This window comes from Sparus aurata, chromosome 11 (assembly GCF_900880675.1).
Source record: "Sparus aurata chromosome 11, fSpaAur1.1, whole genome shotgun sequence".
NCBI classification, from domain to species: domain Eukaryota; kingdom Metazoa; phylum Chordata; class Actinopteri; order Spariformes; family Sparidae; genus Sparus; species Sparus aurata.
In genome coordinates, this window is record NC_044197.1 from 16,348,306 (window position 1) to 16,376,284 (window position 27,979).

Consider the following 27,979-nt stretch of genomic DNA (forward strand, 5'->3'; position numbering starts at 1 on the left):
ATAAATTTGTCGCCTGCCTCGTCACACATTTACAATGCTAAACAAGAACTGTGTGTCCGTCTGTCAGTGCTCCTACCTCACCCCCCTTCCCTTTTCACTGACCACACTTCTCATTTTATAAAAGGTAAAGAGATTTTTTCATAACACATGACCAAAGTTGGCTCCACTCCTCTGTTTGATCTTGCTGTCTTATCTTACGGGACCGGAGTGATATATGAAAATGAGATAAGGGTACTGACCGCTGACTTTCATAGGAAGACGAGGAAGCTCCTCGATATTAGATCTCCAACACTGTTAGAGCTGCAATAACAAGGGGAGCTTTATGAAAAGATGAGGAGGATAACCTTGAAAAGAAAAATACAATTTTAATGCGAGGCAATATCCCCAAACAAAAGCCTCAAAAAGCTGTTACTGAACAGTCCTTGGCCAAAGGTACATAAGCTGCTCCACGTTTTTTGTCATATTATGATCGAGGAGAATACAACATTTTTAATTTAATTTGTCACCAAGGGACAGCAACATTGGTTTAGGCATTGGGAACCACTTTTTATTTCTATTTTTTTGGGTGATACAATCCCACGTAAGTCTGATAAGTGTGAATATTATACAGTTTACATGCATTTAATCGTTCATGAATTATTTTCCTGAAAAAGAAAAGGTGTGGGCTCTGGAAGGTTGCAGCATCCAGTAGGAAGGATGGAAAATGTGATTGTGAAAGTGTTACAAGCCCAGACAAGAATACACAGAGCTGAAGTCTTGTGAGGGTTAGCAGGTTGCCTGGGCGCTGCCATGTTGTACCTGCTTGGGGAAACACATACACATACACACACACACACACACACACACACACACACACACACACAAATGTCCTGCATAATGATAATCTCTCTCTCACCGGGACACCCTGCTGACCTTTACATGCGCTGTTGACTGACCGCCTTCGTGAATGTGTTTGCCGTTTCCTGTGTGCCCATGAATTGACATGTTGGCACAGTGCCCCACTGCACTGGTGAATCTGGGTCAGAGGGGGCGCCCACACATGCACACACTCACACACAGACTTTAGTGACCTTCATTTCAGCTCTTTCCAAAAAGACTTGCTGCGCAGCAGGCACATCAGAGAGTTGCTGTAGCAGCCGGCGCTCAATTCAAGATCAAGTAAGAACAATGTCATGTTGCATTTGGCCCATCCGAGAAGATCTGATGCATAAAACTGTTGTTTCTTTAGCAGCAGAGCACTGAGATGAGTACTGCCACCTGCTACCATGTTTGCACTATTTGATATGACCAGAATAAGGATGCGGTCAACCTGCATAGTTTTGCCTCAACAGCAGGTCTATTGAAATAGATAATTAGATGAAAGGAGGTCTCGAGAAAAGGACGACGCTGGTTAAATTGTCCTTACGGGGACTGGGTGCCAGGGGAGCTCAAGGACAGCATAGTTAATGGGGCATCAGACAGATGACGGGGAAGAAAGGAAATGGGGCGGATGTTAAATAAAAAGGACGGCTGACAGGCGAGAGACACTTGACATGTGTTGGAAAATGTCCATTTGTGTTATAAAGATGAATTGTCAATATAAGCGCCATAAAACAGCCTTAACCATAAGTGGTGTGGACCTGAACACCACAGTCAGCCACTCTAATGGCATCACTCTTAAATGCCTCTCAGTTTCTGTTACTGTTGGTTGCTTTCTGAGTTTAAAAAAGAGGCTGAAAAGAGGCTTGCTAAATTGTTGCCTCCACATTGATCATGTTTTATGATGTCTGATTTATTTTTCTTTTTTGTCCGCCGAAGTTCTTTTACTCTTGAGCTGTTATCACTCAACTTGTTAGTCCAGCTGCAGCTGCCAACCTGGGTCCCAGGCCACGACGGGGTGTCAGCACTCACCCATCAAGTGAGAAAATCTATGTGACACTTCTGCCCCACTTCCCTGAGACGTGACCTGACATCACTCCTGTGTGTGGTGTGCGTCCTGGGGAAAGACATATACATGTGAGAGTAGCCCCCGGTTGGCCAGCTGCATGGCTGTTACCTTCGTTGCTCTTCAGACAGTGACGTTTGTGTTCTGTGTATTTCTGTGTGAATGTCAAAGCAATATCCCCGCAGAGTTCACTTCACACAACCGTTAACTACCCCCATGTGCACGCAGGACACAAAATTAGCACCAGCAGCAGCAAAGGCAGGTAAAATTTGCAAGTGGCAGGTAGATTTGCGACACTCACCAGGCAGAGTAGTCTGGGTAGTTTGAAGAACCATACTAGTTTGTTAATTTGAGTAGTTGATCTTATTTAAGTTCCAATTTGTAAGAAAAGTGACTTTTGAGTCTTATTACCATCTCATTAAAGACGCTTTGGTATGGCAGCTGACCAGACCTACAATTCCGATGACACTCAAAGAGCATCTTTTCTTACTAATAGAACCGATCTGAGGGAGGATGAGCGAGGATGCCCTCTATATCTTCATCTCTATACTGTAATAGCACAATACATAATCTTACAGCATAGATTGATTAATTACCTCATTTTTTATGATGCCTTGTCATGTAACTCTACCTGCAGGAACTTTCTCTTCAAATGACATTTTCCATACGTCCAAACACTGTACTAAGCTTGAACGATTTCAATCGATTTTCTTGTAAAGGAATTGACAAATCTCAGGTTTGTCAGCATCTACTTGGGTGTTAAAGGGGCAAACATTTAAAAACAAATTGATTGTGTTTGATTATCCTAATCGTATCTATTATTATTCTTTAATTCATTCTTTAATCCAAAAGGGATCAATGCTGTGTTGTATTGTGTTGTTTTTATTGTACCTGGTGAAACCAAGGGGCAATTTTCTGTCCTTGGCTGGACAATAACATTGTCGTTTAGTATCATGTGTGTCTTCCTGGAAATTCATGTCATGTGTAGCATCCAGTGATTGCACCAACAAACAGCTTTCGTACAACCAGCAGGGAAACAGCATATTGTTACTGTAACAAAACTGAAAAATGACTAAATAATGGGTGTGATGGATTGCCTTCCAGGAGAAATATAAAGGCTCTGCAAGCTGATTATCACACTGCTAGAGGTAGGTGAATCGATCTTAAGTCAACTTGATGTTAAAAGCAGCGCAAACTCGGTAACGTGTGTGAGTCAGATCTTCTCTTGGCCCGTAGGCGTCTGATCGGATCCAGCTGACCACATTCCCCAGCAGTGAATTCTCCAGGGTGGCTCTTCTGAATACCTGTTTGGAGTTTTGTGTGTGTGAGATGTGGGGGTGCATCCTGAGCGATGAGCGCTACATTGGGGAGCTGCAGCCTCAGCACAGCTCAGCAACAGAGAGGATCCATCATCCAGGACAGCCCAGGAACAGTGGAGCTGCTGGTCCACATGCACAGATGGATGCAGTACTGCACACATGCAGGCATACACAACATGGTAGCTTTTTTTATATATAAAGCTACACACTGCCTTCACACCCAAGGCCGCTGCAATCAATCCTGCTGTGTGAAAGCAGGCAAGTCCGAATTAATGCAACACTGCATGCTGCTCTGCATCCCACCATCTGTACTGAGCTGTCGGACTGCTGCCATGGGCGATGAACAGCTACTGTAGTGTGATCACGCCCTCTCATCTGCACCCAGAACCATCTCAGACAGACTGTTTGTAAAGCATGTGTCCTGAATGAAGCATCTGGGGGTTCCAGCACTGCATTTTAAAAGGGAATTCTGGTATTTTTTAACAGCAGCCCAATATTTACATGTTTAGGTGTATCTATGATTTAAACTTCCTAAAACTTTTGGACTACGACAGACAGGATGTAAGGCATTGTGTGCTTGATGTTTGTTCTCATCAGCTGGCATTGGTTGACTCGTCACTTGTATTGTTAAACAAAGATGATTTTTATTTTTGTTCTTGTCCTGTGTAAAACCAGAAGTGAATGCTGATTTTAAAACAGATTTTATTTAAGAAAATGGTCTGTCTCTGTAGGAGATGTTTATTGTTGTACTGTTGGTAGACGCTTAGAATAACCCTCAACAAGCACTTTTAGCAGATGTAACTTGATGAAGCCATTGCAGCAGTGTTGCAGCTGCCAGCTGAGGCCATCTACTGGACTGATTCCAAAACTTTGGGTAGTTATGAATCATTTACACACCAAAACATGTAAAAATAGGGCCCAGGTTTAAAAATAGCAGAATTCCCCTTTAACAGGATGGAACAGGCCAAAATAAATGCAGGAAAACAGAATTATCAGGGTGATGGCAATTCAGACATTTTAATCAAGGTAGTGACATCTTACGGAGTGGAAATGGGCAGAATGTAGAGAAGGAAAACGCAGCAACGGGTGACAAGAGAAAACAAGGCCCAATATGATGCAGCTTTGATTGATGACTTCATTCCCTGACCTTTGCCTGCAACAAAGCTGGTAACCAACACAGAATTAACACCAATAGCTGCGATCATCTTTGCTATGTGCCCACACAGCCAGCAGAGGTAACCTCCATCACCATCACGTGGGGACAGATCTGACATCTGATGTCTAATAGTTTATTGGTGACATTTGGTGAAATGCGTGCCAGTTAGCCTTCGCAACCTCAGTTACGTTTTTTGTCCAGGAGATTAGGTTTGAGTTGTCAGCCACATGGCTTATGGTGACGACACGGCACATTACACACATGTACTGTGACTTATAATCTACAACACTGAAGGTCATTATGTCATCAGGGAGTTGCGAACAGAACAGAATTGTACGATGGCACAAAGTCTTAATGTCATCACTGAGAGCTGAATGTGCACTGAGGAAAAGACAAAGCTTCATGTTACGCTAAACTGTTGCAGGTAAGAGATGAGCTTTTTGTTCCTGGGTGTCTCCTAGACCAAGAATGCTGTCAAACTCCTTCAATCATTTTAACTAAATTCTAGCAGCTAAGTGTCACTCAAAGCAAATGAGTGCTCCAGCTCTGCTCTGAAAATGAAACTGTATAAAAAATCACTCTGAAGCAGCGTTTTTTTCCCCCCCCAAATGAAATATTATAGCAAACACTGAAATCCCATTAGATGATTTAATTTAAAAAACATCATTTGCAACTGCCCTAAAAGGAATCATTTTGTATTCCTAGATCAGGAGAGAAACTCAACCATGTGCAATGTAGAAGGTAAAAAAATAGCTGACAGAAAATTGTTTTTAAAAATGTCTGCTAGTGTCAAAAACAGGGGTCATCTTTATTTTTCATAATAAATATAGACTTTCTTACAAGTTTAACAATTACATCAGACAATTATCATACAAACAATGACCTAAGAGAGCATTGATTGGCCACCAACCACTGAGATATTAACGCCTCAGACAGGAGGAGATGGAGTAAAAGGGACTGATGAAACAGAGGACGGTGGCCAAGACATCTTTTAACACCAACCTGATGTTCAGGGGCTCAGTTACAAATCAGCTCCCTTAATTTCCACATTTTCTTTTATGAAATTCATAATGAAAAAGATTAACCCGAGTTAAATAACTTAATTCATCCCTTAAATGCCAAGAGGCAGTTTCAATTAATGGACAGCCATATAGACACTGCACAGAGCACAGTGGATGTAAGTTGTTGGTGGTGTACTGCCCCCTAGTGTGAGCCTGAGGAATAGTTAGGCATTCAAACATATACCAGGGATTGCAGCAATTGAAACAGAAGCAAGTGTAATAAAAGTAAAAATAACAATAACAAAAAAAAATGAGAGTGCAGCACCTGGCATCTAGCAGCACAACTCCACAATGTTTCCGTTGTGCAGTGAGCCCATGGCCCACTTGTCTGTCCCCTCGTCTCCATGTGTTTTCCTCCCCTGCCAGCTTTCTTCTCAGTCTGCTACAGGGCCTCTTCAGGTACAGTATGTTCTCTAGCAGTCTGAGAGTGTCTGGTACATCTCAAAGAGTCTTAGAGGATCTGTTCAGTGCTAGAGGCGGAGATGTCAAGTAGTCTCCAGGCAGCATTTGGGTTGAGCTCCTCCTGGTCTCGACACAGAGCCCACACGTACATCATCCTGATAACTTTGTCCTGAGGGGAGAATAAGAGATTCTTAACTGTTAAGTTTGTCTTCTTAATCGAATAATTTTTTGACAAAACCAAATATAAACATCTATTTTGTGGCTATGTTAGCCTGATGCACACTAAGCCATTTTGGGTTTTATGCATCTGTCTGAAACCGTGACATGAATCCTCAATACACAGATGCCTCATTTGTCTCTTAAACCGAGAAGGTTTGAAAGTGGCGAAAAAATTTAAAGGCCAGATGAGGAGTAAAAGTGAGTATCTGGGTGTAGGAGACACTTAATATTGTAGTCCATAAAGGCAGAAAGGTCATTTGCTGTGCAGGCATTTGGATCCAGCTGATAAAACACAGGGAGAACAGTACATCCACCATTAATCCTTTTGCAGGAGTCTTTTAATCTGAACACTGGGCAGATGCCAACTGCATGGTACTGAGTGGATACCTTGACCTCTTAACCAATCACAGGTGTCCCTGACGAGCCCTGAGTGGACCAACACGGCTGATTTACAGCTAATAAAGCTTCGGTCTGGGTCGTGAGTCTGAAGAAATAAAAGTCATGAACAAATAGTAAAAGGGGGCTTTATTGTCTCATAACATTAACTTGGTGTCACAGTTATGAGAAGTTCTGACACACTGGGATTATGACAAATTTCCAGATCAAGCTTTCTATTATATTATATGGAACAAATGTCATATATTTAACATGTTTTGTCTTTTAAGATGCTGATTCTAGAAAATCTAAGTGTGTGCGTGTTACTTACAGGGTCTCCCTCCACCACCTCTCCTTTGGGGTTTCGGATCACCATAACTAATTGAGCCTGGAAAGTGATGATCAGCACCGGACCCTGGTCCATCATCTTTCCCATGGCCAACTGGAGGAGAGGACATATGTTCTTAAACCAAATATTTACAGTATTCAAATATTTAACAACTTAACAACCATGACTCGAGATATTTAGAAATACAGACGTTGTGCTGAAAGGATTTAAACACAGTCTGAACTTTTAGAGATACTGATACTCTCATGACAGCAATGATGTGACTTCCTTTTCTCATTCGATACTAAGTAAAACCCAGGCTGGTATCACCAATACCAATATGATATGGATACCTTGTACAGAGCCTTAATAAAACAGCTTCGGTAGAGAATGTGAGGAAATCCTATTGTTTGAAGATTAACACAAACCTAAACAGACATAAATGACTTTCCAAAAGTCTGTGACAGCATTAAACATTCCCAATCGTTACTCTCTACCCTGTAGATGACCATATCCAGACAACTCTAACAACAGGCTATTTACATCAAAGAAAATATTATCATGGTTTTAAAAAAGCTCCAAATTGTCTGTGTTTCTTATAAGAAAAGTAGCATCTATTAGTTCTTAGAATATATATTGAAATAAATAAATGTTTGATTTGAATTAAAGTCATTCATTGAAAAGGTTAGCGGATTTAGAATAGTCTAGCCAGTAACTTGTATCATTTACGTAACCAGCTGTCACATTAGGCTAATCGTTCATTTGGGGCACTTTGAACGCTCACCAACACGCTGGTATTGATTCTAAAACAGTGAACTTCAGGGATTAAGATAAACCTTCAGAGTGTCATGGAGCTCCAATACTTAGGGCTTCATTATTAATCTTGTGTAGTGTATTCTGCAGTTGCTTACATCAATACTGTCGATGTCCAGGATCTTAGAGTGGAATTGAAGTCCCATGGCCTTGGCCTGCTGAATTGGGTGTGCCATCTGACTGTATGTCTGAAGAAAAATAAGATAAGACTATAAGCAAACATTAAATGAAGAGCTCCACACCCAAAGGTAATATGTGCACCAATGTCACCAGCCAACTACTGTCTTTACATAGCCATAAACAAAGAGGTATTTGTGTTTTAGCACTCCAAGGTCAGAGTTGGTGTGTGAGAGAGGTCATACCGCTTCATAACACCAGTCCTTCAGTACTTCCAGCTCCCCTCTTATCATCGCCTGCATGGAGACAGAGAAAACACCAGCTTAAAGAACTCCCTGGAGAAATCAAATAAATCAAGACCTAATTACAGAGGTCAACCTGTTTTTTAATAAATATAAATATGAAGTTAAATATAAAGTTATCTCTTATCCTCATCAAAAAAACTAATGGAAACAGTTTTTGTTGGAAATATCATCTAGCATGTGCACTAAGTTGATATATCCATACATAAATTCTCTAAAATGTCCTGAATGAGTCAATAACAGAAAAGGGTGCCAGTCCAACGTACTTCAAGAATGTTGGGGATGATATCCGTTTCACACTGCTTGAGGAAAGAGTCTTTGTCAAAGGATGGGTCCACCTTCAAAATCTCTGTCAGTACTTCAGACATCTCCGTTTTAGAAAACAGCCCACCTAAACACATACATGGAGCACATGGGCAGTAAACACACATGCATGGAGGAAAATACACGGTAAAAGCAGGATTCTGATGGTTCAGCTGGAAAATTACTTATGCTACCAAAGGAAACTCAGGTAATGTTGTGACTGAACAGAGCCAGTGTTTTTTAATGTGTACTTTAAGGTAATACACGTAAAAACACTCAAACTACACAATTTTAGCCTTTTTCTTTAAATCTTTCTCAAATACATGTCACTGAATATATGTCACTATAATATAAATACGCTGTCAAAATCTCTCATCTCATTTATTAATATAGTTATGACTACATCTGCGTTTATGAAAAACTGAAAGAAATCCTGACCCAAAATATCTTTAAGCTATAGAATAACTGAATATATTGAATGAAACTTATATAGAGAATTTATATGTAACCATAGATACCCTGAAGTATACATAACCTTTGTGTCTTTGTTAAAATCATTATTATACCTCTTAATCTGATAAATGTAGTCTATCAAACCAGAAGACACTCACCTATGAGGTCAGTCATCTTGTCGGTGACGGCGCGAGTTGCTCTGATGACGGCGTTGTCACTCTCATCATACTTCATCTTCATTTCAAAGAACCCTGGAACACACACGCAAGTTCATAAACAGCCTGCTGGTTAGACAAAGACAGAAACTGAGGCCCAGCAAAAGGCTGTTGTGCATAGTTGCTGGGTGGCAGTGCCATAACCAAGCTTCATGTTTTTCTTTTTAGCAACTAAAAACTGACCTTCTAAAGCTCCATTAAAGTAAAAGACATTAAATAGAGCATATACAATGTGATGCCGCTAAAAAGTCATGTAGAAGTTCTGCTGGTGGGTTGTTTAATGCTGTGTAGAACATTATGTAGGAACAGGTTATCAATAAATCATGTGCCACATTGCCAGTTCAAATAATAATAATGTAATATTTTGCTGACTCAAAATCAGCCAAAGAAATTCTGCTGCCAGAAATGCAGCCCACAATTCAAAAATGATGTTCTGGTTCACCGCCCAACCCAACAATTAGGGTAGATTAAAAAGTGTTGATTCTGCAACAATATCTATGGAAATCTACAGCAGCAGATCTGTTGGCTTTGAATAATGTCCTAACTGTAACCCAGGTCATTACCACCTGTCTAAACATTGTTTTTCCTAACTAATGTGCAAGATATCAACCACATCAGCACAGTGTTGTTCATCTATAAATTCCCCTTTCTCACACTCTCCAATAGTGGCAGCTTCTATTCACCGGCTCTTTCAGCAATTGCTTATTAATTTGTGTTTCTACATCATAATAATTGTGTTTCCATTGAGGATCACACCTGTAAACGGGTACTTTTTGTGTATCACCTCAGACAAGGTTACAAGAGAGCAGAGTTGATACTAATAGTTCACTGCAGCCCACTGATTTGTCCAGTAAATAAAGGCTGCAACATCTCAAGAACAAAGTAAGGCTCTCTGTCTGGTCTCAATGGGTAGGAAAGCGACGGGAGTACCACAACAATCAGCTGTTAAAGAAAAAGAAGAGGTCAAATGGTTCTTACTGTTGAAGACCACGTTGTTGTCTTTAAAGTCCTTCCACTGCTGGTACCATTTTGAGTCTTTGTGAAGCACCACACCCATAGCTTCCCTGAAAACACACAAAGTAAAACTTAGAACAGCAGGCTGAGGGAAACGGATGTGTGATCGTTGGGTACTCATGGTTACCATCACATTTAACCATTATTACCCAAGGAGCAGTATTCACAGCAAGATTAATTAACTAAATATAAATGAAACACTGAGCTACTAACAAGGTTCACATTTGTCACATGTTACTCTATTCTAAAAAAACAGCATGATGTCTCAAATGTCACAGTTTTTCATCTTTGAGTCAGTTTCACTTTGAATATTTTTAATATGAATCATTAGACAGTCTGAAGCTAGTTAAGTGATACTAGCTATCTCTGAACCTCAGGGGCGTTCCCCTCTCAGTATCAGGGTAAAGCAGAGGGCACTCACGTACTCGTTGGCTTCGAAGACCTTGCCATCATCCCCTGCCCCTTTTGAGGAGAACTCACTCCTCTTCCTGAGTCTGGCGGGAGGTCGATAAGGGCCAGTGTGTCCCAGGTCATCAATCTCTTTCTTCACACTCTCCATGCCCTATGAACAGATGAGAAGGTACATAACTTTTTTCCTACGTTATCCTTTATCTTTGAGCAAGTTCTATGAATGGAATATGTTTTTCTCTCACAGCAGAATAGACTTAGCAGTGCATAAAATTGGTAATTAAGTGAAACATCACTGAATAACGTGCCATGAAAAAGGCGTCAAATTGAAATCTACTTATTTTCAACTGACTCTCTGAAAGCTCTTTGTTAAAGAGCTTGAGATTATCCTTACTTTATTTGAGAGAAATAAAAACCAACAAACACAATTTAACTTTTGGTAAACAAGGACATACATATGCATTATCTGAGCACAGCGACCCCATACCTGTGATATTGCTTTGAAGGCGCCGGTCTTGCCCAACTTCTCTCCACTCTTAGAGACGCTCTCTGCAGAGGTCTTAGCTGTTTTGGCTGCTTCCTCCATTCCCTCCTTGATTTTCTTCCCAATGTCTGTACGACTGACCTCCTCTAGACCCTGCCGACACACACACACACACACAACTTGTAGGTATGGCTGGAACAACTAGAGTGGCCTATCTATGGTATGACAGTCATATGAAAGTCTGCATCTGATTGAAATATACATCACTTTTACCTCTTTAACTGTTTCAGAGATGGTTCCCAGCTTCTTCTTGAGAACTTCAGATGTCTTCACTGTTTCAGACTCTATAGTTTTCTGAAGAGGACACAGGCATGTGTGTTTAGACCTCACACTAGTTTATTCATATTGATGAACAGAAATGCAGTTTTTGAGTGTTTGAGTGTGTGTGTGTGTGTGTGTGTGGTCAATTACTAACATATTTCCTTCTGGCTTGTTTCAACGCATCCGACTCTTCCAGTTTTTTGGCCTCTTCCCGGAACTTCTTGATGTTTTCTTTCATTTCTTTGTTCTTGTTAAGCTCCTGCTTCAGGTTGTCCAGAAACTCCCCCAGGAAACCTTTTCTGCCACCACCTCTCTCCCCTGACAAGTACCGTACCTGCAGGAGGGCTGACTGAGGCACCTTGTTGGTGGGAATAAAATCCAAGGCACACAATTAATTTACTCCAAGCATGACTAGAGAAGCTCAATCAAACGGCTGTATCAGGCTGATTTTTTTAAGCTACAAGTGCTTAATATTGGTGACTGATAATGCAAAGTCACTATAAATCAGTATTTTTTATGTGAAACCAGTGTGAGGTTTGCTGGAGTTTGTAAACCTCTCCACATATCCAGAGTGTTCGTACCTGTGAGGAGCATGCGGGGATCCCTCGTATCCTGTAGACATTGGGTCTGTTGTGAAGGAGAAGGTAAGATGAAGGGAAGGCTACCAAGCCTCTTCTTACACATATCTGGAGAAATACGAACACACCCTCGGACTTTAGTATAGGCTACTGCTAGATAACCACACAGCACATGAGACAAACTATTCATAGTTTGGCATGTCGTTGATGTCAATGAAAGTTAGCTGAAAAGTCGACGTACACTATATGTGTCCAAGAAAAAGCAAATTAATCAATTAATGAAAAAATTATAGCACTGGTGACAAACTCTGTTCATTACTAGGCGTGAAGGAAAGTCACACCATATGTTAAAAGATTTAGAAAAAAGATTTCGTCAAGAGTTACACAAAAATACCGGCTGGACAGCAGAGCTAACATAGCTAGCTAACTGCTACATTAGCGGCCCATTCTGAGTTTCAATTGGTGACACTTGCAGTCAGTAGTAATAAAGGCAGTTCAGCAAATATGTCTAGTTTTCCCTTTATTTTTTCGTGGTGTTTCGAAGCTGTTATTTAGCACAAAAAGTCTCACCTGATAACACTGGCACAAGGGGGCCGCCATCTTGAATGTAATACTTATGACCTTCTTCCGGTGGTGTGACCTTCCACATCCAGGAGGCGGATCTGATACGCTACCTCCACAGCGTTGTTTCCCCCGTGTGGTTCAGCTCCATGTACCATCTATATATCTATTGTATATATATTCATATACTCATTGTCATTTGGCACAAACTGGCATCATGTCCGTATATGTACTCAAACTGCCCAAATATGCACATCCTTCATTTCTTAAACAAGTATATTGTTATCAATTACTATTGTGACTAACTTGGACCCAGTATATCACTCACAATAAAGCTGTTTATTTATGATCTCCACGGTTCCCCAACGAGTTTACTATATTGATAGGCAATGACACAATTTCAACACAACACAATTTCAAATATTGATGTTTATTTATCAAAACACCTTATATAACAAAGGCAATGACAAGTGAGCATGACAGAAAAAAAAATTAAAAATTTGGTCTCTAAAAAAGTAAAATTGGATCAATAACTAAAACACATTCACTGTTACAAATTACTAAACTAAAACAACATTTTTTCACCGTGACGAATATCTAAACAAACCAACTGACTTATGTTATGCTGAAGGGCAATTCAGATGATACAGATCATTTTGACATTACAGACTAAATGAAATGCCAGATGTGAAGCAGATAAATCACTTATGCATTCCTATCAATCCTAACATCAATTTCTCTTCCATTCAGCCGATAGCCGTTCATGGTCCGGCAGACGCGCTCAGCAGTTTCAGGGTTGTCAAAGCGAACCACACCACAGCCCTTGGACTTGCCGTTCTCCATCTTGATGTCGGCATACTGAACCATGCCTGAAGAAGCAAAAGTACTAAAGTTAGAAGTGGTCTTAATGTCAACAGCCAACAATAATAGTTAATTTCATATTCACATATAACAGAACTAGGGCCACTCTTACCACATGTATTGAAGGTATCCTTCAGCATCTTCCATGTGAAGTCAAATGGCAGCTGAAAGACAAAATCATTTCCAAATGAATTACAAATCGTATGTGAAGATAATTTTAAATGATTTACACTCAGCTACCCTGTTGATAAACACTTACATTTCTGACAAAGATCTGACATCCCTTCCTGATGTTATTTCCACCAGCTCCAGGCCCTCCAGCTCCTCCAAAGGAATTGCCAACAAATCCACGATCCATGTCTGCAGAGCGATCAAACTGACCTCCAGCGCCTCCAGAACCCATCCGATCCATGCCAGAGCTCATACGGTCAAGGCCACCAGAGGAGAAGCGATCAATTCCTCCAGTATTGCTGAGGCGGTCGAAGCTGCTGGCCATTCTGTCGATCCCGGTGTTGCCCATGCGATCCATATTCATAGGGGACCCAAATTCCAGGCTAGATCCCATGCGATCCAAACCAGACGGGCCCAAGCGGTCAAAGCCAGCTGGGCCGAGGCGGTCCATGCTGGAGCTCATACGGTCCAGGCCAGGTCCAAGCCTGTCCATACTGGGCCCCAGCCGGTCCAACCCAGAGCCCATCCGGTCGAACCCAGAACCCAGCCTGTCCAGGTCAGATGCACGGTCCATCCTTTCCATGCCCATCCGGTCCATTCCTGCCATCCGATCCATGCCGGCTCCCAGGCGGTCCATTCCAGAGCCCATGCGGTCCATGCCCAAGGAGTTTCCTATGAAACAGAGTGAACAAAAGAAGGGAAGAAAAAAAAACGACAGCTTAGACAGACTGGTAAATCTGAAGTGATCATTACATCTAGTGAGGCTCAACAGAGTATTTATCGGAGGAATTTGAAACAATATCCTGAAAATACTAACCCATTCCTCTTTCAAAGGATTCTCCAAAACTATTGCGAGACATTCCCATTTCATTTCGCCCAAACTCCCTGTCAAAAGCACCACCAATCCCACGGTCCATCTCTGACAATGCAAGAGATGAAACCATTAGAAAACATCCAGCATAACGTGAAAGAGTTCCACGCTTGCTTAGCCCATCAGAAAACATTTCCTTACCATTCATTCTGCCCATTCCTGAAGAACCGAAGCGATCCATGTTGTTCATTCCTCCGAAGTTGTCCATTCCTGGAACAGAGAGAAGAGTCTCAACTCCAAGAGGCACGACAAGAATCAGATGGACAGTGTTGGTTACCTAGCATCGTCACTCAAAATCATGACTTTTATTGATTGCACTTTGCTTCTCACTGATAAGCCATTTGTACTGGAGCCAAAAGCTTCCTGTAAATATTTACCAATAACAATATTTCAGGGACTTGGTTGGGATTGTATCATGAATAGTGGATGTTTTGAATTAGCTTTAATAGAAAATAGTTTAAACAGTCTGGGTGAATACAGTAAGGGTTGCAGCCACTTGAACATTTTCTGTACGTACCTCCTCCTGCTCCGCCGCCGCCACCGCCACCTCCCATACGGCCTCCTCCCATGTTGCCAAAGCCCATTCCACCCATATCTACAAGTGAGAAGAGTAGTGTTAAGTAATTGGCTTATATTCAAGTGTCTAACAAAAACAAAACTTATAGCTGGTTACCTCCCATGTTGCCCATCCCTCCACCACCACCTCCTCCACCTCCTCTGTTGAGCTGGGTAGCATCGATGGGCTGGCCACCAGGTCCCAGGCCCAAACCAATACCACTCAGGCCACCTTGGCACAGAAAATGGGCATAAAGTTAAGAATAGTACACACAGGAAATGTTCTGTAGAAATGAAATGGAGATCTCATATCTACAGCATTACTTTCTTAAGTTACAAAAAAACAGTATAAGAACTTAAATGTATGCTTACGGGGAAGAGCAGGGGCTCTCTCAGGAGGTCCAAAATCTTTGGGCAGGGACTTCTCATCCTGAAAAAAGGGCCACATAAAGGCAGTCAGATTGTGCTCTCCAATCATGATGTCATCCAATGTACACAGAGGTTTAGGCAACATACCAGTTTGACATGCATGACTCTGTTGAATAACAGCTGCCCGTTGAACATAGCTGTGAAATCATTAAGGAAAGTGTGCAGGAGATGTATGAAAACATTGATTCTACTGCATTAACATTCTATGCATACACCTACAACCAGCCAACATTTTACAAAAGGATACAGACAGCTTGGACTGCTTCAAGGGGCATGTCAAATGTGACTGTGCCCATGCCTCTGCTTTTCCCATCCTTGTCCTCCAGAATGTCAGCCCTCACCACCATGCCTGCCATGCCGAAAACCTCCTTCAGCTTCTTCCAGCCCACTTTGTAGTCAAGCTGGGAGCACAAGGAGCAATTTGAGAAATGGTTACTTGTTTATCGACCATTTGTCAGTGAAGTCATTTTTATCTATTAAAATACAAAATATTTACTGGGTACAGTTTCTCAAATGGATTTGCTGCTTCCTTCTTATCTCAATACATTTAGATTTTCAGTATAAAAAAAACAATGGGATAACTGTGCAAGCCTCACATTGGCCACAAAGACGGTGCTGCCAATCCTGCCAGCCTGGAGACCATGGATTATCTCGTTGGGGATATTTGGGTTGTTCATCAAGCTTGGAGGAATATTGACCATTGGGCCATTTGGTCCAGGGCCCATGCGATCCATGTTCATGCGATCCATTCCACCCATTCCTCCCATTCCACCATGGCCCCCTGGAGGGCCTCCGCCTTGAGACTTGTTGATTTCTCTCTGAGCAATCACACCATCAGGGTCCTAACAAAAAGAATGAAAATATGACTATAGGAAATCTACAAACAACATTTATATGTCTTTTGTTGCCCTTTGTTTTTCATGCTGTGGTCTACCTCCTTCACTTTTAGGGGTCGCCCATTGAAGTTGTGCTTGTTGACCTTCTCCACTGCCTTCTTCATTAGCTCCTCAGTCCTAAACTCAACAACACTGAGAGAAAAACAGTATACATACTATGAGAACAATCAACCTCCAAACTTTAATAAAATAAATAAATAGATAAATAAAATCTGCAAGATATGTCATTTAAAGCAACATTGGTGCATGTGTTTTCACTTTGTTAACTTAAACAGAAGTGCAACATTAACATTTTGTCTATCCGGCAAGCATTTACACCAACAAAAGGAATAAGTGGGACTGAGACTACTTACGCACAACCCTTTGTTGATTGATGACATCAGAACAGGCCGCACCAAGAGAAATAAAGAATATATCAAATTAGAAAAAGCAATGGTTAGGTCTGGTGTCTGAATTGACACAAATTTAAGCAAAATTAGAGAATTTCATGCACAACAAATATTTCAACGTCACACAAGCCTACAGCCTTGGTCACAACTCTGCTTCCAAATAAAGTTACATTCAAGACGTCACATTTTTATCAGCCACTAACACAATGCAGGAAAGTCTGGTGAATATTAAACAGTATTTTTCCAACATCCAAAGGGCAGAAAATCCACAGTGTGATAGGATTTCCCACTTCTAAGATATTGGAGGTAACTTTTCCAGTAAAGCACTTCTACTGAGTTACATTTAACAACCATCTAACAACCTTGTAACAACCTCTTGCAGACTAGACCCTTTAAGGTCATGAGGAGCAAATCCAGCAACCGAAGGGACATTGTCAGCTACTGCGAAATCCCACATGATTGGCTACAAAGAAAGTTGTAGTCACGTTAAGAGAGCATCAACCCTCAGGATGACCTCAAGTCAGTGCCACAGACGACACCAGAGAAAACACGCCTCCAGCATGTCACCATCTCACACACTCCACAAGGTTTATGTGTCTGAACAATTCCCAACTATGAAAGTAAAGAAACCAAAGCTGACAAACACAGGTTTGTCTAGGATTATTCATGTTTTTATTTGTATGTATTTGCACTTACCCTCGATTTGCCTTCTGCGTCCATTAAGTGTTCCACGTACGTTACCTCACCCACTACAAATCAGATTCCAGAGACGACACACACCAAGGGGAGAGAAGCCGAGAGAACAATTGGGGTTTAGAGCAGAACACAAGTAGGGCGGCCGGTGACAGTGAGCTCAGACTGCCAGTCCTTTGCCTTCCCCCAGCACCTCAGCAGCAGCACAATATGGTACAGGTCTACAAAAAGCAAGCTTGGGTCTTTTTAAATAAGGGAAACTTCTTAGCCTGTCCTTGTTGTCCTTGATTACACCCGCAGCACCAAAAGCAATAGACTGAGGACACCAACTGTTGAAATGGCCATCTGCCTTCCTATTTGGATAAAATGCCGTGAACACCACCTTCCTGGAGATAATTGATCAAATAATTTCAAGTAGGCAGAACCTGTTCAATCCCTCAGCCCATTTCATTGTCAAACCTGTGCATACAAATAAGTCATATGTCGCCATTCATCAATGCATTCTACCATCAGCCGAGCCTAAGAGGAAACATACAGCTAGAAATCTAACCATAATCTTAATGAAGGCAAGCTCCTACGGGGAAAGAATGGCAAACATGTTCTTGAAGTGGACCTGTTCCTGAAATGCACAATATCAGAATTTTGATTCAGCGTCGACCACTGCCACGCCTTTGTTCCCGATCACGTGTCTGTTCAACGAATGGACATCAGTGAACAAACCTCTAGAATCAAGGACAGTGCATAAGAAGTTGCTTCATTTTGTAGACCTGTACCCCAAAGAAAATCCCCAACGCATAGCTGTGTCTGGCACAACATGGAGATCTGCTGAGAAAACATTTGCTTGTCACGGTCACACCTAAAAAAGAAAATGCAATTTAACTCCACAGTCAGTTGTCATACAACGAATACAAGGCGCTCCTTCTGGAAAAGGATTGTACCTTTAACACATGCTTTAACTACAAGTAAATGCCAAGTTAAGTGCATTACTTATAATACATCTATTGTATTCCAGTACTCCATAATTCTAAGTACGTTCACATGAGTAACAACACATGGTAATCCACATTGTACATTTGAGAACTTCAGGCAAATCCTTACCAGAAATTCAAAGTTGCTGCATCAAAAATGTATTTTGATACAAAATTTGGACTTCTATATCAATCATGAGACCACAGGGTTTACCATTAATTGAGAGCAACTTATACCCCGTTTCTGGGCAAAATTACATTATAGCTGTGTAGTGTAATTTTTTCATGCACTTGCAATCATCTCATTATACCGCTCATGGTCCCAAGCCATTGGATTTTCACATTAGTGAACCAGCTTTACAAATGTGCAACCTCCACTTCACAAAAACCACAAAGGTTTTATTAATCTCAATGGAGAATAGATGTTCAGTCTAACACCCAGGTTCAAAGCACTTGTGCAAGTCTGCAGCAACTCCTTAGTTGACAGACAAATGAGAAACTCATCCAAAACCTTGGTTCCAAATAACTCCCACAAGATCTCAATCAACTTTGTGCAACTTAAGTCCCTTCACAAATTCTCAAAAGCCTTTCAAAGCTGCAGTGGTCAAACAAAATGACCGTGGATACTGCAACTTTTGTCAGGTCCAAAAGGTGAGTGTGTCAATCCCTTATCCAAACACCTTACCTTTTTCTTTCATCAGATCTTTGAGGGCCTGCCATTTCACATCATAGGGGATGTTGCTGACAAAGACACGGTATCTTTTGTTCACATGCCCGTAGGGTTCGAAGCGCCCGCCTCCACCTCTCTTCTGGGGCCTCTCCTTCCTGCTTGAATTGGACTCATGCTTCCCTTTCCCATTCACTGCGCCCTCTCTGTGTAATGAGATAAAAAGAGAGTGTAATAGTGAGTTTAAAAAAAACAAGAAAATATAACCCATACAGGCATGCCAAGGTGTTTGTCCAACCAAGTCCAGAGCTAAAGCAAAACACTTAAGTAGGTTTAAAAGAACTGCAGACACAATTGCTAAGTACATGCTATAACCCCCCCCCCCCCAAGTTACACAAGCTGTGACATTTTGACTTTGTATCTGACCATTGCTCCTGCAATGAGGCCACTGCTGTAACTCAATCCGGTAATGCTAGTGAAACTAATGGAGGAAAAAAATATATTCTAATAAATAAGTTGTTGTTGTTTTTTTTAACAATTTTAAATAATACTACTACTTAAAACAGTTGAGAGGCTTAGATGTAGTTAGAGTGGTTTGAACTCATGAATGGTCTGCCCTCAAGATGATCGCCGCTAACTTAAGCCGCATGGCAAGGCCGCTCTTCGGACATAGCGGGCCTATCAACACAAAAAAATGTTACACAGTCGCAATGTCTATAGTCAAAGTGCGATCACATATAAAAAGGGAAAAATCACTTAGTTTCTCTGCATCAACAAGTCGTTAATCATCGCAATCTTTTAATTACGTAAACTGGATGGATTCTCCCAGTCAGTAGACGGGCCCCAAAAACACGGGGCGGATCAACGCACATAACATCAATATTTACCAACATGCAGCACGTTATCAGATAGTTTCTTGTTCAGGATACGAAAATATTTTCATTGAAGACTGGTCGCTTACTTCGTGGATCAGGAACATTAATGCGAACTCTATAACTAACGCTAGCTTTAGCTAGCTAGTGAGCGCAAACAAAGGACCCTTGATGAATGGACTTACGCTGCCGGTTGCTGCTGCTGCTGCTGTGGTGGTGGTGGCGTCTGCTGCTGCTGCTGGCCTACTTTCTCGGTAGTAGTTTCAGCCTGCTCGGACATCTTCTTGCGCAGTTTAGTATTTTAAAAATTAAACTGTGATGTCTCAGACTATCTTCGTTGATATCAACGAGTCAAACGCCTTCAAAAGAGAGCTTAATGGTATAAAAATGTTGCTGATTACACCGAGCACTTCTGCGACACCAGCTAACGAAAATGGCGGAGAGTAGTCTGTGACCGAGATGAACGAATGCTGGGAATTTTTAAAACCACGGACACGGCAGTGTACATCCGGTGCTTTCAAAAGTAAAGGTCGCCACGGTCGGGGATTTTCAGAATAAAACAGTACCCGAAATGCAGAAAAACAGTTGTGGAAAGTGACTTACTCAAATAATAAATGAAAATGCAATTTTGAGGTACATTCTTTTTTCTTGGGTATTTTCATTTTCCGTTGATTTGAAAGAAACTTTTTACTTCATTGCATTAATTTAATAACTTTAGTCATTTTGCAAATTCAGATAACTTATACAAATTCTAATCAAATCATTTTCATCATGTATTTTAGTAGATTAAAATAAAACTTGATTGATTATTAAACAAACCACCCATATATCAAAAAATAAGTTCCCCCTTTACCAGTTGGTCAACAGTGGTAGGCAAGTTAGTCTTAAAATATTACTCATTACTTTCATTGATTGATTAATTTCTAGTAATGTATTATGTTACAATAGTACTGTCTGTGTAAAGCAATATATTACGTATCACACTTCTTTTTAGACAAAAACAGCAAATGGCCAAGTAACCTCTGTAGAACAAGGAAATAGCCTAGATCCTTTGAAATAAAGGAATGGCTTTGGACACAGTGATGAGCAGGCAGACAAATGCTCAAAGTCTAATACATTATGAGATAGAAATAAATATTGAAGCTTAGTCATATGAAACACAATAGACCTATACCTTCAATAATATTGCCTATCATGACATGACATGAAAAAAAATCTCTTTTTCTTTAGCTTTAAGGTCAACAGAACAAGGAGTGCATGGACATATGTGATCCAAGAATGTAAATTAAAGTGCGCTTTGAGAATTAAGCTTCTTCATTAGACCTACGTAATACAGCTCATTTCAGTTGCGTAGAGACTGAACAAAGAATTAAGAGGCTCGGCTATATTAAACACACAGAGCCTATATCAATATGGTCATGTTGGTGTGGATGGATTCTTAAAAAACAACAATAAAGCTTCACTTTGGTCAGTTATTTATGTGGATTGTAACGCGTTACATGACATAACCATAGTAATATATTGCTGAAATATCATCAGTAACGCATTATATTACCCCGTTACAACTAAAAAATAAATTACTGTAACGCCTTGTTTTCTTTGAATTAAGGACTTTTAATTTGACTGTTTCTAATTAAGAGATTCAAGTGTTTCCTCCACCACATCAAATATTCATACACAAACCTTAAAACCTACTGCATGTTGAATAAAAAACTTTTTGTGCTTTCGTGTTCTCTTTAAGAAAACATTCTGGTAAATGTCACAATTTACTGATTGCAAATAATATGAATGAGAAATTAGTATTTTCATATTTAAAATGAGAGAGAGCTGTTGTCCTCTTTCGGGAAGTAAAAACGAGACTCTGCAGTGCACCGCCAGGCCTCATGGGGGCAGCAGTCGATAACTGAGCAGACGAGTAGCCACGACGAAATCAGCGGGGACGGAAGTGGTGGTTGTCGGCTAGCTTCTCACCTAGCCTCAACAATAGTTTCTGAATATTCTTAATTACTGTCTCTGTTGCTTCACGTATGGTAGAAACGTTTACGGCAACACTACGGAAACACGTCTTATAGGAAATCGCAACTTGACTGTGTGCGGCTTGGTGTGAAATTAACGTAACGGTTGTCTTCGAAATGACGTTAGCGCTAGCTTTTAGCTAAGAGCGTATTCTTTGTACAGTACCGCATTACTAGACGTGCGCCTGTGAATGAATGCAAAGCATTCACGTTTGACAGGTTGTGAGAAGCGTTGATAAACAACTTGTTAATCATGACTACTGGGGCTGATGTCAGGGATATTCTGGAGTTGACTGGAGGAGAAAATGACGGGCCCATCAGCAAGAAAGATCTCATCAACTCAGACAAGGTGAGAGATACATAGAGGAGGATAACCATAATGATGCCTGTCCCAGTATTCTATAGTAACCTTGTCATTTCCCCAAATTTTACTCAATATGTAAAGAGTTACACAGGCTATGAGATTAAAAGACATCAAAAAATACCATTCCTGCAGCAAAACTGAGAAAATGTCGCTATTCTGTGCTCGATAGTATAACCAAAGGCATTCTTTAAAATAAGTAACCAGTTTCTCATCACCTGTCTCCAGAAAAAATCCAAGAAGTCAACAGAAACGCTGACCTTCAAGAGACCGGAGGGAATGCACCGAGAGGTCTATGCTCTGCTCTATTCAGATAAAAAGTAAGTAACACGTTTTGAGTTTGTCTTAAATATCTGTGTTGAATTACCCTTTAGGTTTTGATTCAAGTCCAGTGTGTATAACTACATTTCCGACCATTATCCAACCATAAAGATTGTTCATCTTGGATTCAAGAAAAGGCATAGAAAAGAACAACTGCTACCTTTTGTTTTTCTAATGTGTAAATCAGCTTGTCACCTGTCTCTTTTGCAGTGTTTGTTTTGCATGAGGCTGATAACTATTTATTTCTGCCCATGCACACCGCAGGGGTGTTTGCTTTTTAGTATTCTTATGTCGCCTACCTGTATGTGCTGAATATCCCAATAAAGCTGGTTAAGTTACAGAATCAATAAAGCAGATTTTCCACACATTTTGCACCCTTGCTTTAACAAAGCCTTGATTTCCTATTCATCCACAGAGATGCCCCCCCTTTGCTGCCCAGTGATACAACTCAGGGGTACAGGACAGTCAAAGCCAAGCTCGGCTGTAAAAAGGTGCGTCCCTGGAAGTGGATGCCCTTCACCAATCCAGCTCGCAGGGATGGGGCTATATTCCACCACTGGAGACGTGTGGCAGAGGAGGGCAAGGACTACCCTTTTGCACGCTTTAACAAGGTAGGGATGACTGCACTCAAAAACAGAGAATCGATTTTTACAGTTTCCCGTTTTCAGTCATCTGCTCCTTTTCAGATGTATGCACTCATTTACTCTGTTCTCCTGTCTGCCGTTATAGACAGTGCAGATCCCAGTGTACTCAGAGCAGGAATATCAGGTGCATCTCCACGACGATGGCTGGACTAAAGCAGAGACAGACCACCTGTTTGACTTGTGCAAGCGCTTCGACCTGCGCTTCGTAGTTGTCCACGACCGCTACGACCACCAGCAATACAGGGTAATCTCACATTCCCCTTCACTGGAGACATATGCAAAGAAATCATCATGCTGTAAGTTAAAGCACACATTTTTTTGTGACATTCTTCCATGTATGCCTTTCAGAAACGATCTGTGGAAGACCTGAAAGAACGGTATTATAGTATTTGTGGTAAGCTGACCAAGGTCCGCGCAGCTTCAGGGACAGAGCCCAAGATCTACATCTTTGATGCTGGCCATGAAAGGCGCCGTAAGGAGCAGCTGGAGAAGCTCTTCAATCGCACACCTGAACAAGTAAGTAACTTTGTGCATTGATTTGGATTTTTATATTGTTAGCCAGGATGATGAACATCAGGCTGAGCATTAACCAATTATAACTTTATTTGTTAATTTAGTTTGCTTTTTAGGGAAATAAAGCAAACAATATTGCCAAAGCTTGTGAGATGTTTGTCTGCCTCTTAGATATTATAATTGCACTTCCCTTGTTTTTCCTGCAGGTGGCAGAAGAGGAATATCTCATTCAAGAGCTAAGGAAGATTGAGACCAGGAAGAAAGAACGAGAGAAGAAGGCCCAGGATCTGCAGAAACTCATTAAAGCAGCTGACACAACCACAGAGTTAAGACGAGCCGAAAAGAGGGTATCCAAGAAGAAGCTCCCACAAAAAAGAGAAACAGAAAAACCGGTATGATAAAGGAGCGAAGTCAAGCACAAGCAAACCATTCATACCTGAGAAATACTAACCGACACGTTAAAGCGTCATTAGAAGCAACGTTATTTTCATTATTGCGATGTCATATCTGTTAACCTCATGATGGTGCTCATTCAGACCAATAGTACACTGAAATATTGAAGATTCAGCTCAGTGTCATTATTTTGTATTCATCATTTTATATTGTTTTGATGGAGCAGCTGTGTCTCAGAGAAACTGAGGGGGCTGTATTGTCTGTGTGGTGACTCACTGTAAAGGCCGTATTTATCCCGTAATACATTTTGAATCATTTTACATGTCAGGTCTGTCCAGAGTTCACAGTGGCGCAATATATTGTCTCTTATCAGTTATTTCTTCTTCTTTAGGCTGTTCCAGAGACAGCAGGCATCAAGTTCCCCGACTTCAAATCAGCAGGGGTCACACTGCGCAGTCAGAGGGTGAGTAAAACTAGATCCTAATGAGGTATTTAAACTACAAAAGGAGTATTCTGAAACATATATTCAGGTTAATACTTTACTTTGGCTCTCTAAAACCAGCGAAGAAGCTAAAACACCAATTTAAAACAAATAACAAACCTGAGACTGCACAGTTCAGAAATAGTCCAATAACTCTGTATTAGGGAACTTTCTCTATACTGTGCTATTTATCATTTGGATTGATGTTAAAACATTACATTTAAACTTTCTTAACATGAATTTAAATTTAAAGTTTTGAATAAACCACCATTAATATCAAGACAATTTAGCGAAGCTTGACCCTGCAGTTGATGTATGTGAGAAACCAGAGTGTCTGACTTGAGCCCAGCTATCTCTCATTAGCAGTGAGATGATTAATTCTGTTAGTGACTAGCTAATATCTGTAAGACCTAGCAAGGGGACTCTTATTCATCTTTAAGACTGATGAGGAGCTGCCGCTCTCTATGGAAAATGCATTAGCACTGCTAAAGGAGTGGAGTACCCCTCTAGCTAATCAGTCAGACAGAGTTCAGTGGATAAAGACATTTTGATCTGGCCTGCTGAAGTGCATTTCAAACGAATTAAAAGCCCCAAGGTGGAGCTGTTTATCCTAATATCTCCGGCACCTTGAATCACACCCGTGTGTGTCTCTCTGTGTGTTTATGTGTGATTCAGATGAAACTGCCAAGCTCTGTTGGCCAAAAGAAGATCAAGGCCATTGAGCAGATTCTGATGGAGCAAGGAGTGGGTAAGTGTGAATAAACATTAGAAATCAGCTAACCTTTCAAAGTTTTACATTTAAGCTCTCTGCAACAGACGTAGAATAAAAGGATACTACATTTGAGGTCCTGATATGGTACAATAAAGGAAAACATACACCTTTTTTTATTTTATTTTGTCTAAAAGCCATTTAAAGGCAAGATACTTTTGAAATGTGTACCAATAGAAAAGAGAACAGTGCAGTTTAACAGCAGTCTTTTACCCTACCAAGAATAATGACTGTCTTTTGGGCTAGACTGAGTAGCAAGGTAACCACCTACAATATCTACATGAAAGGGTTTCTCACATCATCATCTACCCACCATAATAAACTCACAATTCTAGAAGTTTTGCTGTGTCAATCAAAGCGGTTCAATCTAATTTTCAGTCTTCTTTGCACTTGTGTCTGTCTATGGATCCAGATCTTAACCCCATGCCCACGGAGGAGATTGTTCAGATGTTCAATGAGCTTCGTAGCGACCTGGTGCTTCTGTATGAGCTAAAGCAGGCACACAGCAATTGTGAGTACGAACAACAGATGTTGCGTCATCGTTATGAGGCCCTGCTGAAGGCTGGCAGCGGAGGCGTGTGTGGTGGAATCACAGCGGCCGCACTAGCCGCCACAACACTGAGCGGGGAACTCAATGCCACCAACAGCACTACAGCATCCACCCCAGGGGGTGAAGCTCAGTCCTGGCCCAGTGCAGACGACATCAAGGTGGAAGCCAAGGAGCAGATCATTGATGTTGTAGGAGCACCACTTACCCCCAATTCAGTAAGTCTTCACAGCTTAGACACAAACTCTTCCAAACAAGGAGTAAAATCATGGCAAGCTTCCCCTTCAGATCTGCCAGCATGTTGTGGAAATGGCCTTTGATTGTAAACTGGTAAAATACTTTCATGACTGTTAGGGATGCAGAAAGAGTGGAATATCCTTCCCAGAACCTGATGTGATTGTTTTGTCTGTCACGTTGCAGCGCAAACGGAGAGAGTCTGCATCCAGCTCGTCTTCGATCAAAAAGGTGAAGAAGCCCTGATGAGGACGAGAGCACTGGTTGGTACACGGTTGAGGAAAAGGAGCCGTGTTAGTTATTGTGGTCATGGTGGAGACGCACACAAGTGTATGGCTGGACAAGAGGGACACAGAAGCAGGCCACCATATTTCTCTCCGTTTACAAAGAAGCACCAGTGACTTCACACACACACATACACACACAACTTTTCACCTACCAGCGACACCTCTCCAGCCCCTTCCCATCTCTTCTCAGCATCTTTGTGACAAAGGCAACAACTGAGTGACATTTCATTCCATTACCGCTCGACTCCCTGCCTCCACCATTGCTCTGCCTTAGATGAGGCAAGATCAACTGTAAATTGCCAGGCTGAGCTAATCGGGACATGGGGAAGAAGGTGGGAATGACTGGGTAATTGAAATGAATTGGAATGAAAGAAGAGACGCTGGGAGTGGGAGGACCTGGAGACGCAATGCTCATTTGACCCATCTGAGGTTTTTTTTTTTTTTTTTCCCCTAGTCTAATCATGCCATAGTGTTTACTGGAAATGTGTTTTTGTGTTAGCCTTTAGTGCCCACTGAAGCTCTCTCTTGAACCGGAGTGCGTCTCGCTCCCTGACAGATGGAGCTTCCACCTGCTGCCCGTTCTTTATTTGTGTTGTTTGTCCCCAGGTAACCTTGAAGATGCTTTAGTCAATGATTCAATAAACCTCATTGTTTTTTTTTTTCCTTGCTGCGTATCATCTATGTTTATGCCTTTGCGGTCCCTTTCTCATTTCAAGCATGTGTCTCTCTTTTTCAGATGAGGTCTGATCTCGGAGGTAATTAGTGTTGAATACACATTTGCTGGGGAAATTGTAGGATCACGACATTCTTACCTTACCTGTCATCTAAGTTAAGTGACAACTAATGACTTCATTAATATGATAATTAAGCAGTGATCATTCTTAGTTTGGCACAGCCACTGAAACTTCATTAGGTCCCCGCTCCATAATATTGCTAATTGCTTGTCAATTATGTCGTTTAGCCTACTTAGACATTAATTTCTATGCAAATTTACAATACGTTTGCTCAGACGAGGGGAGCAGTTTGATCCGGACGTACTGTGTGTATTTATATACCCTGTAGGTTTTTCAGTTCAAATTGCAGTCTGCTTTTTCTTGTATTTTTCAAGTACATTTCAAGTTATCGCATTCTTCACCCAAGTAGAAGTAAGGGTACTTCTGTTAAAAAAAGACTGGTATGAGTAGAAGTACTAATTCAACTTCTTAAATCAAGTCAAAAGTTTGAAAGCACAGGCTCTGAAGTGTACTCGAAGTACAAAGGTAAAAGTTTTCCCTCTGAAGGACATTTTTATCGGCCATCCATGTCACACCTTTTACTCGAGTCTTCCTCTTTTACTATCTTGTTTCGTCTTGCTACGTCTGCTGTGTTTGATGTCAAATGGTTGAAATCTCTCTTGTCATGTTAGAAAGGCGGCCTACAATGAGGCCAAAATAAAAATAATCGATAATTCCCTTCGAATGCATTAAAACTAAAGTAACGAGCCAGCTTTTGTACAGATATTTGTGTCAAAATGTCGGGAGTAAACGTAAAAAAAAAAGTTGTTAGAAAAATTTAAACAGTACAGATATTTGATATCTTTAGTTAATATAGCAGTCAGTTTTTAAGAATAAATTGTTGTATAAATCAGGTAATGAATGACATATGAATACACCTACCGGTAAAAACCTTCAGAATATAGATAAGAGGAAA

The 27,979-nt window shown here is 41.0% G+C and overlaps 3 protein-coding genes across 5 annotated transcripts; 1 reads left to right on the forward strand and 2 right to left on the reverse strand.

Moving 5' to 3' along the window:
- Window positions 1-5,163: 5,163 nt before the first annotated feature.
- timm44 (translocase of inner mitochondrial membrane 44 homolog (yeast)) lies at window positions 5,164-12,479 on the reverse strand. Its single transcript, XM_030432432.1, has 13 exons — window positions 12,363-12,479; window positions 11,796-11,900; window positions 11,369-11,572; window positions 11,167-11,247; window positions 10,897-11,046; window positions 10,427-10,563; window positions 9,966-10,051; window positions 8,931-9,023; window positions 8,283-8,407; window positions 7,960-8,010; window positions 7,696-7,785; window positions 6,788-6,898; window positions 5,164-6,031 (listed from the first exon to the last, which is right to left on the reverse strand). Exons 1-13 carry the CDS (start codon window positions 12,390-12,392, stop codon window positions 5,912-5,914), a joined length of 1,383 nt encoding a protein of 460 aa, XP_030288292.1. The 5' UTR covers window positions 12,393-12,479; the 3' UTR covers window positions 5,164-5,911.
- Window positions 12,480-12,771: 292 nt separating this feature from the next.
- On the reverse strand, window positions 12,772-20,199 carry hnrnpm (heterogeneous nuclear ribonucleoprotein M). Of its 3 annotated transcripts, XM_030432426.1 has the most exons (16): window positions 19,911-20,194; window positions 18,872-19,059; window positions 17,222-17,274; window positions 16,490-16,497; window positions 16,175-16,268; window positions 15,837-16,082; window positions 15,488-15,641; window positions 15,328-15,377; window positions 15,184-15,241; window positions 14,930-15,043; window positions 14,774-14,851; window positions 14,398-14,466; window positions 14,203-14,304; window positions 13,474-14,057; window positions 13,327-13,378; window positions 12,772-13,222 (listed from the first exon to the last, which is right to left on the reverse strand). In XM_030432426.1, exons 1-16 carry the CDS (start codon window positions 20,003-20,005, stop codon window positions 13,059-13,061), a joined length of 2,109 nt encoding a protein of 702 aa, XP_030288286.1. In that variant the 5' UTR covers window positions 20,006-20,194; the 3' UTR covers window positions 12,772-13,058. The 3 variants fall into 3 exon arrangements, with proteins under 3 accessions (XP_030288286.1, XP_030288289.1, XP_030288290.1); XM_030432429.1 differs by lacking the exon at window positions 14,203-14,304 and having other exon boundaries at window positions 12,901-13,222; window positions 19,911-20,199; XM_030432430.1 differs by lacking the exons at window positions 17,222-17,274; window positions 19,911-20,194 and having other exon boundaries at window positions 12,901-13,222; window positions 18,872-19,005.
- A 1,423-nt stretch (window positions 20,200-21,622) lies between these two features.
- On the forward strand, window positions 21,623-27,774 carry dmap1 (DNA methyltransferase 1 associated protein 1). Its single transcript, XM_030432431.1, has 10 exons — window positions 21,623-22,089; window positions 22,330-22,421; window positions 22,838-23,033; window positions 23,152-23,310; window positions 23,415-23,582; window positions 23,786-23,971; window positions 24,364-24,435; window positions 25,129-25,201; window positions 25,635-25,987; window positions 26,190-27,774. The coding sequence occupies exons 1-10, from the start codon at window positions 21,994-21,996 to the stop codon at window positions 26,247-26,249; spliced, it is 1,455 nt and encodes a 484-aa protein (XP_030288291.1). The 5' UTR covers window positions 21,623-21,993; the 3' UTR covers window positions 26,250-27,774.
- The last annotated feature ends 205 nt before the right edge of the window (window positions 27,775-27,979 follow it).

Coding starts and splice junctions, on each gene's coding strand:
- hnrnpm (XM_030432426.1), bottom strand. CDS start 20,005: ATGTCCGAGCAGGCTGAAACTACTACCGAGAAAGTAGGCCAGCAGCAG. Junction 15,044..15,183: donor GAGAGCCCCTGCTCTTCCCC/GTAAGCATACAT, acceptor TTCTGTGCCAAG/GTGGCCTGAGTGGTATTGGT. Junction 14,305..14,397: donor AGGAATGGGCAGAATGAATG/GTAAGGAAATGT, acceptor TTGCATTGTCAG/AGATGGACCGTGGGATTGGT.
- timm44 (XM_030432432.1), bottom strand. CDS start 12,392: ATGGCGGCCCCCTTGTGCCAGTGTTATCAG. Junction 11,901..12,362: donor CCTTGTGCCAGTGTTATCAG/GTGAGACTTTTT, acceptor GTATTTCTCCAG/ATATGTGTAAGAAGAGGCTT. Junction 6,899..7,695: donor TGGACATCGACAGTATTGAT/GTAAGCAACTGC, acceptor CCTCTCCTCCAG/TTGGCCATGGGAAAGATGAT.
- dmap1 (XM_030432431.1), top strand. CDS start 21,994: ATGACTACTGGGGCTGATGTCAGGGATATTCTGGAGTTGACTGGAGGA. Junction 23,034..23,151: donor CTTTTGCACGCTTTAACAAG/GTAGGGATGACT, acceptor CTGCCGTTATAG/ACAGTGCAGATCCCAGTGTA. Junction 24,436..25,128: donor TCACACTGCGCAGTCAGAGG/GTGAGTAAAACT, acceptor TGTGTGATTCAG/ATGAAACTGCCAAGCTCTGT.